Raw genomic sequence first — 16,211 nt, 5'->3', positions numbered from 1 at the left:
AGTTTGACCTAACTTTCTGCTATCAAGGAGGGAGGTGAGATACAAGAAGTAGGAGGGAGTCTTACACCAAGCAGAGGAAGTGATCTGTAGGCTCAACTGGAGCCTTTACTGTTAAAGTGCCTCTGGATCCAGCAAATCATTACTCCTCTCTTAACTTCAACATTGAGTAATATTAGATAGAAATCCATTATTTTCTCCAATTTCAAGATCATCCATTTATAATTTTCTCAAGATAACTATCATGGTAGAAGGTTACACAGTAACTGATGTGAACATTACCTAAAGTACTAATCCATGCAGTCAGGGACTCAGAAGGCTTTGTGCAGTAGTCTGAATAGCAGAACACATGGTAAAAAATTGATATCTATTGCATTAAAAAAAACCCCAAAATTCTGGGTTTGTATTTTTAAAATCTGGAAGATTAACACTCTGCAGGTGAGAAGACAGAAGAGTTCAGACCTGTGGCCTTGAGGAACTTTGCTGTGTGACATGAGACAGCTTAGAAAAAGGCTAGAATGCTTTTAGGTTTTAAAATATTCAGGTTATGCTGAACCTAATCAATGACTAAAGCATTCTTCTAGGAAGCTTGAGAGATATTTTGATACAGTGGAAGAAAACTAGGCTGCCCTGGCTGTTCTAATATTTGAGTTAAAATACAGCTGTGTGTTTCCTTGACAGAAATGTATGTGCAGCTCCATAAAGAGCAGTTCTCAAGACTGCTGTTTGAAAACTCAGTTCAGTAATTCTGATGTGTTGATACAGCTGGAGAAGTTACATTTTGTACTTGAAGGTGCTGTAATCAGTTCACATTCAGTTTGCAGTTCATGGGCTGAAAATAATAAATTCTGCCTTTTTATTCCAGTACGTTGTTACCTTAAGAGTAGTGCCTGACTGAGAAGATTGCAAAGGAGGCCAACTAAAATTGTAATTGTTGTGCAGAGATTGCTTTGTAACTTCAGTTTCTATAGCATTAAGATCAGCATTGCCTCTCACCGAAAAATTTGGCTTCTTTTACCTCAGTTCCAGCATACAGGGGGTAAAGCACTGTCTTCAGTCACTGCCTCAGACTGAACTAACTGAAAACCAATTTCCCATGTCCCAGTATGTCAGTGCTAGACATGCTTGAGAGGAATTATTTTCTCTGTTTCTTATCACCCATGCTTTAAAAAGTTTCCAGTCTGCCACTATTTCTTTGAAGTTCTTCCCACCATAGTGCAGGTGCTGCACATTAACAGGCCCCAGTGCCCAGCTGAGAACCCTCACCCTGGCAGTTCCCCACAGCTGATAGAGCTCCACTTATCAGCCATCCCTCCCTCCCTAGGCTCCTGCCCTGCCTTTTGGCTCTCAGATCACATTCAGGTGGCTTCCTGCAATGTGTTATAGAATATCTAGAATGTAGTGGATTTTCCTGCAGGTAAGTAACATCTTGGAGCATTCACTACTGGAATTTATAAAAGGCTATTGCTGCAGAGATACCACTTATGGCAGTTTCTGGGCCTGGATACTAAATGAAGATTCTTAGATGTGGGTGGAAAAACTCCATTACACTGGCTAAAAAAAGGGTTCTCATCTCCATATGCTTTCGGAAAATCTGAGTCATGGGTTTCAAACTGTGTTTGTTACAGGCTGTGCTTCTGTATCTTCAGCCATACTGTAGTGACGTATGTGCAGGGTCAACTGCACTGTAAATATTTAAGTATTATTTAATATGGATAATATTTCCACTAGAAGGTTGAGACCACTGCAGATGAGAACTTTTCTTTCAATAAGAGGCACTTGATTTGTTCTGTTCTTGACAAAAAATAATTTTTGGTTAAGCCAGATGAGATCTCTGTAGTTTTCTTGCAGTGCCATTCAAAATTATTTCAGCACTCCATCTTAACTCATTTTAGACATGCTTGTGTAATGTACTCATGCCTGATCTGCTCATACAAACAATTTATCTTGCTTGTGGGCAGTGTTTTGCAGCCTGTGCAGAGCATTGTAATATTGTGACTTAAGTTGCTATTTTAATCCAATGTAAAATATGTTTTGTTTATACTGCAGTGACAGTATAGAAACATCCTTAGTTTGCAGTAAGAGCTGACTAAATCAGAGGTAACCCTAGCGGATGGATGGCTAAAGCTTGATATTCTGTTCTTTTAACTGACTCCAAAGTAAAAATGTATCACTAGTATCAATGGGATAGTGGGTATACAGATTGTATTGAGAAAACCTTGCAAGTCTGCTAGTTCTTCCAATAGTGAGGAGGGCCAAGTAATCACTGAGAAAGTTTCGCCTCCTCTGATTTTCTCTTTTAAAACTTCTCTTCAAATACACTATTTACTTTAAAGCTTTATTCTGTCAAGACTAATTCTGCAAGGTAACAATAACTAAAAAGAGCTCCACATGCTGAGTTCCTTTCATACCTCCTCCTGTGACTAACATGCATCTCTGCTTTGTGTTTCAGAATGTAGAACTCATGTTTCAGGGATAGATTTGCCACATGATAACTTTGCAATAATCCATAGACACATCAGATCCCTGGATTTGTCACAAACTAAGGATTTGGAGTTTTCTTGTGGTATCACAAGTTCTACAGGGATATCTATAAGGTTTTAGGTTACAGTGGCAGGATATTTTTTCTAAGTTCATAATGCCTAAGAAATTATTCCCTATATAGCTCCTTTAATCCTCTAGCTCCATGATAGTTTTATTGCTCTGTGTGCACACAAGACTTGAAAAACTGGTTAAGTCAAAATGTTTGTGTGTTTGGCTGATATGTTATTGTTAGGTGCATACAGTAAAACAAGCATTTGTGTGGTGCATGTCAGAAGCCTGAGCTCAGTTCACCCCAGTGAAGTAACTGCACAGGTCAAGTTTATCATAGGGATACAACAATGAAATACAGAGAAACAAATACTAAAGTATATTACTCCCCCCCTCCAAATCACACAGCAGATCACACTTGTCAAACCTGTCTAGAATTAGCTATTTTCTTTAACTATTTTTTATATAGTTCATATAATCTCTGCTTATTTAGAATCCAGTATTCAGAGAAAATATGTAATTTAAAGTACCAGAAGTATTTAGCAGGAAGAATTAGTGAGCTTTTATTGTAAATGTGTCTTTTATGTAGAATATAGATTAGACTTCGAAAAACAGTGTTGTAGAGGGATCTGGATAGATTGGAGCATTGGGCCATGATTAATTTAACAAGTCTAAATGCCAGGTTCTGCTCTGGGGTGCTGGTTGACAGCAGTTCAGGAGTCAGCAAAGTGCTCTGGCAGCCCAGAGAGTAAAGCGTGTCCTGGACTCTGTCAAACACTGACTAGCTGCTCAGAAGAGAGGATTATCCTCTGCATTCAGCACTGATACAGCCTCACCAGCCTGCTGTGTGCACTTCTGGGCACCCTCATTTAAGAAAGATGTGAAGGTCCTTGTATGTGTGCACAGAAAGGTAGCAGAGCTGGTGAAAGGGCTGGAAGGAGGTATCCTTAGAAGAATGGCAAAGGGCTTTGGGCTTGTCTGGTTTGTAGAAAGGAGGCTGAGGTGACCTCATTGCCCTCAACAGCATCTTCCAGAGGGGAAGTGGGCAGGGAGGTGCTGAACTTCTCCCCAGAGAAGGTATCCAGTGAAGGGATGTATGAGAGTGGTTCAAAGCTGTGTCACGATGGGTTCAGACTGGACATTAGGAAGCATTTCTTTACCGAGAGCGCAGTCAGACACTGGAACAGGCTTCCAGTGGCAGTCAATGCCCCAAGCCTGTCAGTGTTTTAAGAGTCATTTGGACAAGGCCCTTAAAGCACACTTTAACTTGGTCAGCACTGGGTGATTGTTGTAGGTCCTGTCCAACTGAAAAAATCTATTCTAAAAGCAATATTTGGTTTAACAATGGGAGACAACAATGGCATCCAGCTAGTAAGGGCTAATAAACCAGCAACTGCTTTTTAAAAAATAACACTTTTAATACCAATGTATTATCTTTTAGTGCACTATGTGACTGCAAAGTTAATAGAATTATTTTCCTTTAGTTTTGGTAAGAGCAGGTCAGATTCTAAATGTTTGTTTTCAGTACACGTTAAAGAAATGCCTAAGCTGAAAATTGAAAAGAGCTCCCATTTACTGCATAGTGATCAAAGCATGACTCCTTACTGGCAAGAAAAAGAAATTGAAAACTAATTTCAAGGTTCAGGATTAATTCTATGCCAAACTGACAGACGAAAGCCTACACTAGAACACATTCAGCATAAATGTAGAACCTTCTCTTTATCTGTTCCTTTCAGAGTGCAACTTATTGCTTTGATTTCATGGTTCCACAGCACAAGCATTTTAAAAGTTAGCTGTCTGAATTTGGTCAAGTATCTACAAACACAGGCTTTTTACCAAATGAATCTATCAGTTTGCTTCCTATTAACATCACTGTTCTCTACTGATGATCTTTTTCTGAATGTGTGCTTTTCCATCTTCCCTGCAGTAATTGCTGGAAATGATTGTCATGTAAGGAGCTGGCTATGGCAAACAGGAAACATCAAAGCACTACAGCCAGCATGCTGGATCACAGAGCCAGAGCCTGCCCGACTTCATCTCACAACAGGGAGCCTGAAAATGAAGGAAGTGACCTTCCCATTGAAGATTATGCAGCAAAGGAGGCAGAACTACCAACTGTGAGACCAGCTAGTCCTACCCCTGTGGAACATGAATGCAATGACCATAGTGGAGATGGCGACTCCAGCTCTGACTATGTAAACAACACTTCTGAGGAAGAGGACTATGATGAAGGCTTGCCAGAAGAAGAGGAGGGGATCACATACTACATTAGATACTGTCCAGAGGATGACAGTTACCTGGAAGGAATGGACTGCAATGGGGAGGAGTATGCTCCCCATGAGGAACACCATGTTGAAACAGATGAATGTCAGGAAGCTGTAGAAGAATGGGCTGAAGGTAAAATTCAGCACCAAGATGAAAATGAGGTGATGGACAGGCAAGAGTGGCAGGAAGGTCAAGATAATGGCATTCAGATTTTGGAGGATGAAGCATCATCTTTGGAGATTCAAGACCAAGAAGAAAACATACAGTACTGTCAAAGTGAAGGTGACTATCCGGACTATTACCCAGCAGAGGCTAATGGAAATTCACAGGGAGTATCACCATACCATTCTAGAAAAGAGGATGCAGAGCTGGAAGAGCAGGAAGAGGACATTGACCAGATTGTAGCAGAAATCAAAATGAGTATGAGCATGAGCAGTATTAACAGTACAACAGAAATGAGTCCAGAGCACACTGGGACTGAAAACATGGCACATGACTACAAAGAGACTTGTTCAAAGGGAGAAGCTGTTCACAGTGCTAACAGGCACGAGGGGAGGCCAAAATCACTGAATATCCCATCTGCCTCTAAGCATAGTGGAGATGTGCATCGAGGTTTTAAAGCAAAGTCAAGAACCCCAGAAGACAGACAGAAGTGGCCACAGGAGCAGGTATGAGGTGCTCTTTTAAACCACACTGTCAGAGGCATTATCCAAGTGTTATGTTATTTATTCCAAACAAAACTAGCAATATTTTAATACATCTATATCAATATGTAAATATATACATTAGCGATATTTTAGATTTTATTGATATTGCATTCACATAATCACATTGTGTGTTTAGAAAAAGGTGCTAAATGTAATCAGCATATGTAGAGAACTAGCAAAGGGGTTTTGCACAGAGAAGAGACAATTCAAACAAAGGTATTCCAGACGCATGGGGCAAACCCAGTTTGTTTAAACTATTTGCATTCTGCAGTGACACTCTGGAGAAACTTAAAACTGGGGTCAGCATTGAAATTGTTGAATTTTTTCTTTTCCATTAAGAGCTCCTGTACCATTGCCTTAGTGGTTGATTACTTTTTATTTTCAGTAGAACATATGTCATATCTAGATACTGTATATGTTAAAAAAACCTGCAAGAAGTGCCTGCATATTGCTGTGTTTTTTTACTAACTTGACATATCTTGACCTTGACAAGAAGGAAGAAATAGGAGCTTTACTCATACCAAAAATGCTGTTAAGCAGTTTTATCACAAGAATGATGTAGAAGTTAATTTAAACTGTGCATGATCTTCTCTTGTTATAATTCTGAGTGCCAGAAAAAGAGTCTGAGAATGAAGTTCAAGCTTTTCTAAAGGAAAAGAAGTGTGACTTTTTTCCCTGAAGTTTCAAATTGAATGTGGTTACTTCTTAGAGAAATACACCTCATTCCCTAATGTCATTTTAAAGCCTTGATTTTACATCTCTAAAATTATATGCAGTTGAATTATGTATTAGTTATCTTCTGCAATGAACAGATCTACCTAAAAGAGGTAAAACATAACATGTACTTGGATAACAAACTAGTACGGATAAATGAATTATTTTGCCTTATCTTTAATTAAAATGCTTTATTATACTTCAGATGCATACGTTTCCTGTTTCAGCTTTATCAACTCTGTAAATACGATTTTCTGTAGTTAAGTGCCCCACAGTTAAACAATTTAGTCTAGGTGATTCCATTAAAAACAGACATTAAAATATGTTAATTCCTCTGAAAAACAGTAAAAGGAGATCAAATGTTTAAGGATATGCTGATGAAACAGGTCAACCGTCATTATAAATGTGAACAAAAAAATGTCTTAGAGGGATATTTTCAGATTTCCTATATCTGCAGCAAGTTTTTAATATTCATTACTACATTCTATTTTCAGAAGTATAATTATAACCAAATTGTGCAACTTACTATATTCAGTGCCCTACTGCCAGCATAAAAGTCCCTTAGTGAATACACTTACTGATGGTGAATGGTTTGAACAGTTACTAGGTGTTGGCTGGGAGCAGAGAGGTTGAGGTAGCATGTTTTAGACTTAGTGATGGTCTTTCTCCCAGCATCTGCTACTGGGAATGTTGCTCCTTGCAAGTTCTCAAAATATTTTCAGAACAGAAGATGAGTTCTTGAATAAGAAAGAATTCCTCAGTGCTTGATTAAGTAATTGTTGGGTTTTTTTCCCCCACTGAACGATTGCCCATTCAAAACAATATTCAAAATAGACTTTCATTTCAACAACTTTTTTGGTTTGAAGTTTATTTATCAGAAGCTGAACTGAACTGCATTGTACTTTTGTCATTCTCAACAGACTGCTAACAGCTGAGGGCTATGTAACACCTGGATATTGATATTACTGCCCCAGTGTGAAAAAAACCAAAAGCACCTAAGTATTTCTGAACTGCCTGTCTGAGCTTTAATTGTTTTTTCTAGTCAGTCTTGGACCAATGCCTTCATCTTGTTTAATAACAAGGGAAGCACTGCTGTTATAGGTAACCCCTGGCTGGATGAAGCCACTGAGCTAATACAATCACTTTTAATAGCAACCACAACCTCCTGTCTTAATGGATAGAGAGCACTGGACAGTACACAGTGTTTCATTCCTTCAAAAATGAAGACAGGAAATTAGAGATACAGTAGTACAGGTATCTACTCCAGATCAGCACACAGGGCTAAACAAACAGGGTGACAAGGCATGCATTTCATTTCCAAGAAAGGAGACAGGGCACAGGTGCTGTGGGCAATTCACTGAAGAGAAGAGCACAGGTCTCCAAGGCAAAAAGGTGTGAAGTGGTATTTCTTACAGAGATACAGAGGCTCACAAAGGGAGACATGAGGTAATTATTACCGCAGGCCTGGGCCCTAGGGTATATCACCATGTCCCGCAGCCATAGGGAGGAGGAGGAGAGAAGATCCAGCAGGCAGGAATTGTGCAGCAAGATTGATTTATTTAATTATTTTACAAACGCTTTTATAGACTTTTTTCTTCATAGTCTAATTGGACAAAGGATCAGCCACCCCTTGGGGGTGATTGGCTAAAATCCTAAAACATCCATTGTCAAAATACTTTTCTACTATACCATAAACAAGACTTTTCAAGGTTGCAGGTGGCTTGGTTGTTTACATTCCCTGCTACCTCTTCTGCGTGAGAGAAAAGTCTCTCACGGACTTAGAAAATAGCAAGAAAATCCTTGCTAGCAGCATTTTTGTATCTACAGGTAATTCTCCCTCTCTCCACCCCAAGCCTCCAGGAATACAGAAGAAGGAGTAAAAAACAAGTTAAATAACCTTTGGCAAGCATTACTTGAATGTGTGTATCATGACAAGACTGGTCTTACCTTGCTGTGTTCTTCTCAACCTAGTGCAAGTTATCATTCTCAGCTTTATCCAAAAATCAGGCTCATGGTGAGGGCATTAGAATAAGAGTTCAGTATCTGTTTCTGCCAAAGTTGGATTTTTTTCTTAATTGCTCCTTAAATGTCCTTAGCACAAGGTGTGGTTGGACATTTAGTATTAATACTGAATGTCAAAAAATTTAGATAAGGTGCAGAGGATTTTGTTTTTCTTCTGGAGCATTCACTTCTTTTAATATTTACTATGAAATGTCAAAGGGATGGATGGAATTAGAGTACTGCCTAAATGAACCTGTCTCATTTCTGAAACCAAGACAGCCATAATTTTAACTACAATATTTAAACCAACTACAAGAATTCCATTTCTTTCACAGTGAAAGGAAAAACCCCAAGGCTACTGTCAGTGCATTTGCATGCTACACTTACTGTTTGCAGAGAACAGGCTCTTAGAAGAGCCTTGGTTTTGTCACCTTGCTAAAAGATCTAGTATAAATGTGCATCTCACAGTACAAAATACCATGCTGAAAGGGATGACAGAGGCATATATAGTCCATACAGAGCAGGTTTTTTGCCTCAATTATCTTTAAATAAATGTAGATTTGAATGCTTCCAGGTTAAATCAAGATATACTATGTGTATGTCAGTTTTTGTAAACAATGAGCAAGCAGGAAGGTGCATTTGTTGTTTTATGCATGTAGTATGCTATCCTTAGCTTTTTCATGTTTCTGCTCCTCTCCTCCTTTCCTGCCTCATACAGGTAGTATTACTGCTTATTATAACATTTACATTCCTTTAAAATACACAGCTATTAATTCTTAGCTCATGATAGGTGCTAACTTTCTATTTGCAAGACATTTGCTAAATAACAAGTAAACAAATGTGATTTTAAAGGTTTCTGTTGCTAGGTTTGCACCAGAAAACAGTCACTTTTAAAGAAAGACCCAACAATTTACAGAGAAGGAAAAACAAAGTAAGCATCTCATTTGACTTTCAGTGTGGGTCAGTCTCCTGTCTTGAATACACATGCTCAGGCTTGAAAACTTCAGGCATAAATGAGCTTGGCTTGTTTAGCCTTTATTTGTTAATACTTCTAGGGAAGCACTGAAGGGGATGATTAGCACTAGACAAGTCTGAGGGAAACCTAGAATACATTTAGAGAGTATATTTGCTCTAACTCACTGCCTAGCACAACTCTTATTCCTTGCAGGTTTTCCATGCTTATGTTATTTAAGAAAGGCATCACATCTGTGAAGTTAAACTGACTATTCTGGGTATTTTATAACTCAAATTTAACAACTTCCTCAAGCTAAGGGTTTTCCCACACCCATTTGACATCTTGGTCATCTCTCAGCTAATTGTTAAAGTATCACATGAAGAAATTTTCTTTTTCTGTTTCTAGTTTCTTTTCATATGTTTCACCTGTAGCAGAGAAATTGAGTATTGTCAGACATACTACTGATGTAATTCTCCTGAATTACCACAGTTTTTAATGTAACAAACATGAATTAACTGACAGGTGTACGTTTGGATGGAAGAAGATGAACTGAATGGCTCCTTCAACTGACAGTAGCATACAGTACAACCAGAGATTTTAAATAGATGTGATATTCCTGTGAAAAGTAGTTGCTTTTTGGAATGTTGTTACATTTTCTTCAAGGTTAGCTACAATACTGTTGGTTTGGCACAGTTATAATCAACACAGGAACAGCTTTACCAGGTGAAAAATGAGAGTAATTTCCTCTTGCAAATGTGTGCTTGTACTGCACAAAATATGAACAAGGGCCTGGTGTAAACCAAAGGAAACCACAAAAAGCTTGTCTCCAGTTCACTGCAACATACCCTGTCCTACTTCCTTCCCACAAAGCACGATGGCACAGGGCAGTCCCAGCCCCATCCTGCCACTCCCTGACTGCATTTGGAACTTCAGTTTCTCCTGTTGCAGAATTAGCATAATTAAAAAATGGTAGAAGCAGTGAAGAAAAAAGCAAAACACTGGACAGCAGTTGAAATAATAACCAATGGAAGAGGTCTCTTGCACTAACGCAACTCAATTAAGTAACTGCTTCTCTGGAACCTTCTATGTGGCAGAGTTTACTCTGTTCATCCCAGCTGGGATCCTGCCTCTGTGAAACACTGGTGTTGGCATGGCTGAGAGCAATTTCTGCTGGGTAGGGGCTGAAGATGACTATGGGACTCAATACTAGAGCATTGATAATTTAATCAGCCCTTGTTCCTAATGTCTACTCTAGGCAGATTTCAGACTCCTGAGAATGTGTTCTCTCCTACCTTGTTCAAGCAAATCTGTTTACTAACAGTAAAAGAAAATGTTTTTAACAGCACCAACATCCTGCCCCACCTACACCCTTTTGAAGAAACAGGAATTTGCCACGAAATTTCCCTCCTATCAAAGGAGGGCCTCAGAGGGAAGTCTGCTTTTGAATGATGCTGCCTGTGACACTGAATCCTACTGCTTCTCATTTCTCAATCATTCTTTCATAACACTGGCATACCTTTGAGAACCTAACCAAATATGCTTGTACAAACTGCCCTAGTAGGGACACCACAAGCTCCTGCAGCAGTAGTCTGCTTTCACAACATTCCTATAGGCTGTGTCCTTATATGTCTTCAACATAGACATCCAAAGACACATAAAAGATCCCTACAAAAATTTGTAAAAGAAAATTTTACAAAGCCATATTTTTTTCATCTCTTTTTCCCCCTCCAACAGCTTTGCATATGTCAATGCTGCTACTGTGTTTTCCTTGCCTGTGCTGGTAGAGCTCAGTACTGACACAAATATTTGTTTCCTTCTCTCAGCATGGGCACAGTGCTCTGCTGATGCAGAGTCCAAATCTAGGAGTCTTTTGGCTGTAAAAGATTTCACCTTTAGAACAGTGTGAGGAAACTAAGATGATAGTTTGGAAAATGTGTATCTTAGGACTGTCTTGCTGGAAGCTGGTCTGAGTGTTATGGGATGCATTCAAGAGCAGCTTGTAGAAAACACAAATGGGTGTAAATGAAGAGCATTAAAACAGGTTTCTGCATTCTCCTGTGTGTTCTAAGCAGCTGTGGGGCACGACTATTAAACAGTTCCCAAACTTACCAAGCACTTACTGAAAAGTGCTAAACAGTCCAAACAAAACCAGTTTCTCTGTGCTAATTGGCCGAGCCACAGACTTTTAGCAATCAGCTCCTGACACCAGTAGAGAGCAAGATCAATGTCTGTTACCTAAAGATGCATTAGTGACAAAGTCTTCTCAGGAAGTTTAAATCAGAAGGCAGCACGTGCTCCTAATTACATCTCCCTAAGAATTCAGCAGAGCTGTTCCTGTGAAACTCATAATGGCTGGTTCTCAGTTTTAAATATACACAAGGACAAAAGAATATAAGAATGGTTCTTTGAGGTGATAAAAATAAATTGGCAATTATTTTAATGTCTACTGAAATTTGATAGAGTATTGAAATCATTCTGTGGAATGCTTAGATCTCTCAACTTACTCTGTCTCCTCTTTTCCTAAACTTGACTTGCTTGGTTGTAACTACTCCTCAGAAATATTTTTCTCTTCACTCCTGAGCTGTACTAGCACCATCACTAAATTAACGCATAAGTAGTGGAATCTTTGTGAGAGAAGAGTGTGAAGTCTGACCTTTTTTCCTGTGATGACAATCAGAAAACCTTCAGCTAGTCAAGAGCTGCCTCATTCAGAGTCTTCGTAAGAGTATCCTGCTGGGCCATATTGCTCCTCCTGACAATGTTACCAATGTTAATAATAACTAATGCAGTGTCAGGAAGGTACATTAGGCCGTTCCACTACACATCAACATCCGTCAGGAGGGAGGTTATTTCACTTGTGCAATTTAATAGGAATAGCACTGCCATAATAGACTTCATACTAGGCTACCAGCTCTTCGTTTAAAGAGATGTACCTTGGGGTACGCCTTGAGGTATCATTGAGTCACATCACCCAATGATAAACTGCAGAAAACAACACATCACAGAAACTACAAATGGAGGTTTTGTCCCTAAGTAGCAAACATAATACCCATCTGCTTTGGTTTTGTTCTAGAGAGGGACAATAAACCTGGATGAAAGGTCAGTCAGGTCTACAGGTTTACTTGTGTAACAAGTAGCAACAATTTTGTCAGATTACCACAAAGCATCTCTTCCCCAAGAAGGCTGGGTTTTTTTTCCTTAGAGCCTACCACAAGGACCCTTTTTCAACCGGAACCCACCACAGAACATATATTTTCCAAAACACTTAGTCATCTTCAAGATGAGTTACAGAATATATAAGCCAGTACACTGGTCTCTGAACACATTATTTGCTAATGCTAAACAGCATTGCTACTAAAGAGATAGGAAGGTGTGGAACATAAGGCTCATTATTCAAATGTTTAAACATAATAATAAAGCATTACCATGCCTTTGAGCTCTTCTCTCAGACAAATTCTGAATAAATCAGAGAAAGGACTAACCTGATGCTTTCCAGGAGAATGTTCCCCAGTAGGAAAGTGCTTCATCAGTGCTGAGCACCACAGGCAGCAGCTGTGATGAGGACCAGTGTTGGTGACATGAGTGTTTGACTGACAAGCCAAACAGCTCACACTGGAGCAACAGCCAGGTGTTAACAGAAGAGCAGAACTCACTCCTCGCCAGCCCCCACCTCCAGCCGAAAGAAACTTCATGCTGCAGAAAGGGGTTATAAAGGTGGTCTGGGTGCCTGGGAGGGGCCCTGCAAGATTGGTGCGAGGAGGCCCCATGTGGCCCCAGGCCTGGTAATTAACCATCAGGACAGGGCTGGCCAGGGCATGGGTGGAATTTCAGGCTGCTTGTGGAAAGATTTCCACAGGTGCTTCAGTGACCTCAAATAAGTAGAGTCTGATTTTCCTCTCAGCCTAAAAATGACATTTTCTGCTGCTTCATGTTCCTTCACATGCTGGACACTGCCTCAGTACTTGCTCAAGAGGCAAAAGTATTAATAACACTACACCTGTAATATTTTTATATCCTTGCATTACAGAATCTTTTATCAGAATTTATCCTAGGGTGAGAGACTTTTAACGTAGCTGTGCCCCTGTGTTAGTATGCAGTCAATTCCAAATTTTTGGTTTAGTTTTAGGTCCTGTTCTTAATTGCAAGCCAGGGTATAAACTAATTATAGTATCTTGTAAGTGTTGCCCTCACGTAATTTTTCCAGCTGTCATAACACTCAAATCAGCAACATAAATTGGAAACTCTATAAGAAACATGAAGAAAGCAAGTATCGAGTATGATAATTTACTTCACATTAGTCAGATCACTTAGGAGTATGAACCAATTTTCAGCCCCAATGAATATCAGAATTTATATTTTCTAAAAATGATACCATAAAGGAGCTTCAAAATAGTCCCTTCATCCTTGGTCTAGAAGCATCTCCTTTCATATGTCCAAGACTACATTGTTTGTAGTTGTGGATGGGAGATGCAGCTATGCCTACTCTGCATAGTTCTGTCCTTTGTAAGTCTTCTGGAGTGAAAGGGAAGCCCTTCTCCCTGTACTTCCTTCTCCAGGCAGTTGTTGGGCACCGAAAGTCTGAGAGAGGCACAGCTCCCCTTACATGGGATGCTGCTCTGGGCTGTGCTACCTCCAAAGCTGGGAAGATCTCAGTAATGTGATATTACAGTCAGTTTTGTTTGCAGAAGTGCTCACAGTGACACCCTTCCCTCCCCATCACGACCTTCTTAAATAGCAAAGTGTTAATGGATCAGCCAGAGGTGGAACATAATGTTTGCACAGATGTGTCTAAAAGAAATGGATGAATTCTTTGTACCTGAGATTCTGCCTAATTAGTCTGGGGCTCCTAAACACATGGACAAAACTCTGAGGGAAAAAATAATTCATTTTCAGACACCAAATAGTAAGAAAAAACATTGGTTATGTTCCTTGTAGATGTGGTGTGACTGATCCCAACTCACTGTGAATTCTGCTTAGGCTTCTCTTTGGAACCAGGAAGTACACAGTAACAACATAAAGACTGACTGACATACATACATGACTGGGAACAAGTCAGCTTTTTTCATATTCCTGAAATCCTGAAAATAAGAGTTCCAGTAAATCACACGACATATCACATATCATATGACATTTTTATGTGAAACCTCTGTATAAATCAAAACAGAGAAGCTATCCAAATGTTTAGCCAGATTTTTTATTCGGACTGTGTGGATTTAAATGTGCAATAATTACCACAGAGCACAATTGGCATTATGACCCCCAGGGCTGAATAAATCCATTGAGATGGCAGATTTGAGGCAGCAACCTGTTTCAATGTTACAGCACCCAGGTGATGCTTACAAAAGCAGACAATTCTTTCTTTACATGCAGGTGCATTTTCAGTTCAGTCAAGTGTGTGGTAATCAGAACTGACAGAGCTTTAAAAATACTGACGTTCTGTTGTACATAAAGTATTTGCTGTCAGTGTTTACAGTTTAATGTATCTTCATTGTGGCCATGTCATAATCCCTGCTTAAAGGATACTTGATCTAAATCCTGCTACTTTAGGGAATAATGTATGATTATTATGCTTGTTTTATTAAAGTCTTCTAGATATTTGTTTACCTCATTAATGTATTTCAGTGCACATCAACACAGATTGCTCCCTGTTAGTTTAGCCATGAAATATAATTAGATTTGTCTTGTCTCAAAGAGAACAGTGTTTATAAGCAGCGATATGGTGAGTTTCCCAAGTCAGGGTATATCTCAGTATAGTCTTTTCTTTCTTAAAGTCCTGCTTGCTACTTGGGTGAATCTTTGCTTTGTGTATGTTGTCTTACCTGACAATTGTCATTACTGAGCTCTAATGTGCCTGCTTCATTAGCATATTTTGTTCTGCTGACTAAATATTCATAATGGGGAATAATTTGTCTAAAGGTGAACATAAAGGCTTTCTTTGCCTGCAGCTACATACTGCATTTGAAGGTCAGAAGCCAAGGAGTTACATTCCCATTTAACATTCAGGCTGGCCCTTTCAAATAATCCTCAGTGGTTTCCATTTGCACAATTATTGATACAAGTTTTTATTTCTGAAGATTTACAATGGCAGTGGCATTTAGGCCTTCATTTTTATACATAACGGACAAACTAAGAAAAAAGGGAAAACCATAAAAATTTGTTCCATAAACCACCTTGGTTTTCCAGATTTCTAACACTGAAAATCTGAGCCATGAAAACCTCACTTTCTTGGTATGTATGGGACATGGGCACTCTCCATGTCGGGTGCTGGTTTTGTGTGACTTGGGTCAGGTCTGGAAAAGAAATTCTGCCCCTGACATTACTGGAACAGGAAAAAAGGAATGTTCTGTAGTTTAAAAGACTTAGTATTTTCTTTGTGTAAGATTTTATATTTTCTCTTTTACATTTCTTCTGAAGCCTGAGGTTCTGCTGCCAGTATCCTGTAGATTTGGTTGGCTACAAGGAAGGAGATGCCATGAAGTATCTCCCACAAACACAGGATCCTACATGAAGTGCTAGAATTCTGTTTTTCAGATCAGAGATGGCCATTAGGGCTGTTTTGATTGTGTCCAATACTGAGAATAAGCACATTTGAAAATTCTGACTTTGCTTTCTGACTTATTTGAACACATTAGCATTTGACTTAATTTCATGTGAAAAATTTGCATTAACATAAAATAAATTTAAATCAGTACTTTAACTGCTACTTAATGATAATTGAAACATCCTATTATTTACATCAAAGTAGATATTTTATTATAATTAAACAGCTTAACATTTTTCTATGAAACCGATATTTGCTAAATTACAGTAGGAAATTCCGACTGCTACATCACATTATATTTCAGTACCAGTAATGAATATTGATTGTACATAAATAACTACAGATAAGTAATGGAGAACATGTTAAATAGAGTTTCTCATATGTTAATGTTTTGTGAATTTTTATTGAAATTTAATCTGGTGAAAATTTTCTGATTATCTTTGCACCATTGACTTCCACTGAAATCTCTGCTTTGTTTTGAAGCTTTTCAGAAAACAAA

The 16,211-nt window shown here is 38.9% G+C and overlaps 1 protein-coding gene across 3 annotated transcripts in view; it reads left to right on the top strand.

Moving 5' to 3' along the window:
* The window catches only part of APBA2 (amyloid beta precursor protein binding family A member 2), a 90,735-nt gene that overhangs the window by 47,319 nt on the left and 27,205 nt on the right, over positions 1–16,211 (top strand). For all 3 annotated transcript variants that reach the window (XM_010390805.3, XM_039557444.1, XM_039557443.1), the window contains exon 2: positions 4,457–5,462. In XM_010390805.3, coding sequence (XP_010389107.2) covers positions 4,494–5,462 — 969 coding nt within the window. In that variant the 5' untranslated portion in view covers positions 4,457–4,493. The remainder of the gene's footprint in view (positions 1–4,456; positions 5,463–16,211) is intronic.

Source organism: Corvus cornix, chromosome 10 (genome assembly GCF_000738735.6).
Source record: "Corvus cornix cornix isolate S_Up_H32 chromosome 10, ASM73873v5, whole genome shotgun sequence".
In the NCBI taxonomy this organism is placed as follows: Eukaryota; Metazoa; Chordata; class Aves; order Passeriformes; family Corvidae; genus Corvus; species Corvus cornix.
Note: the sequence above shows the minus strand (reverse complement) of the source record. Positions and strands in the feature narration are given on the sequence as shown.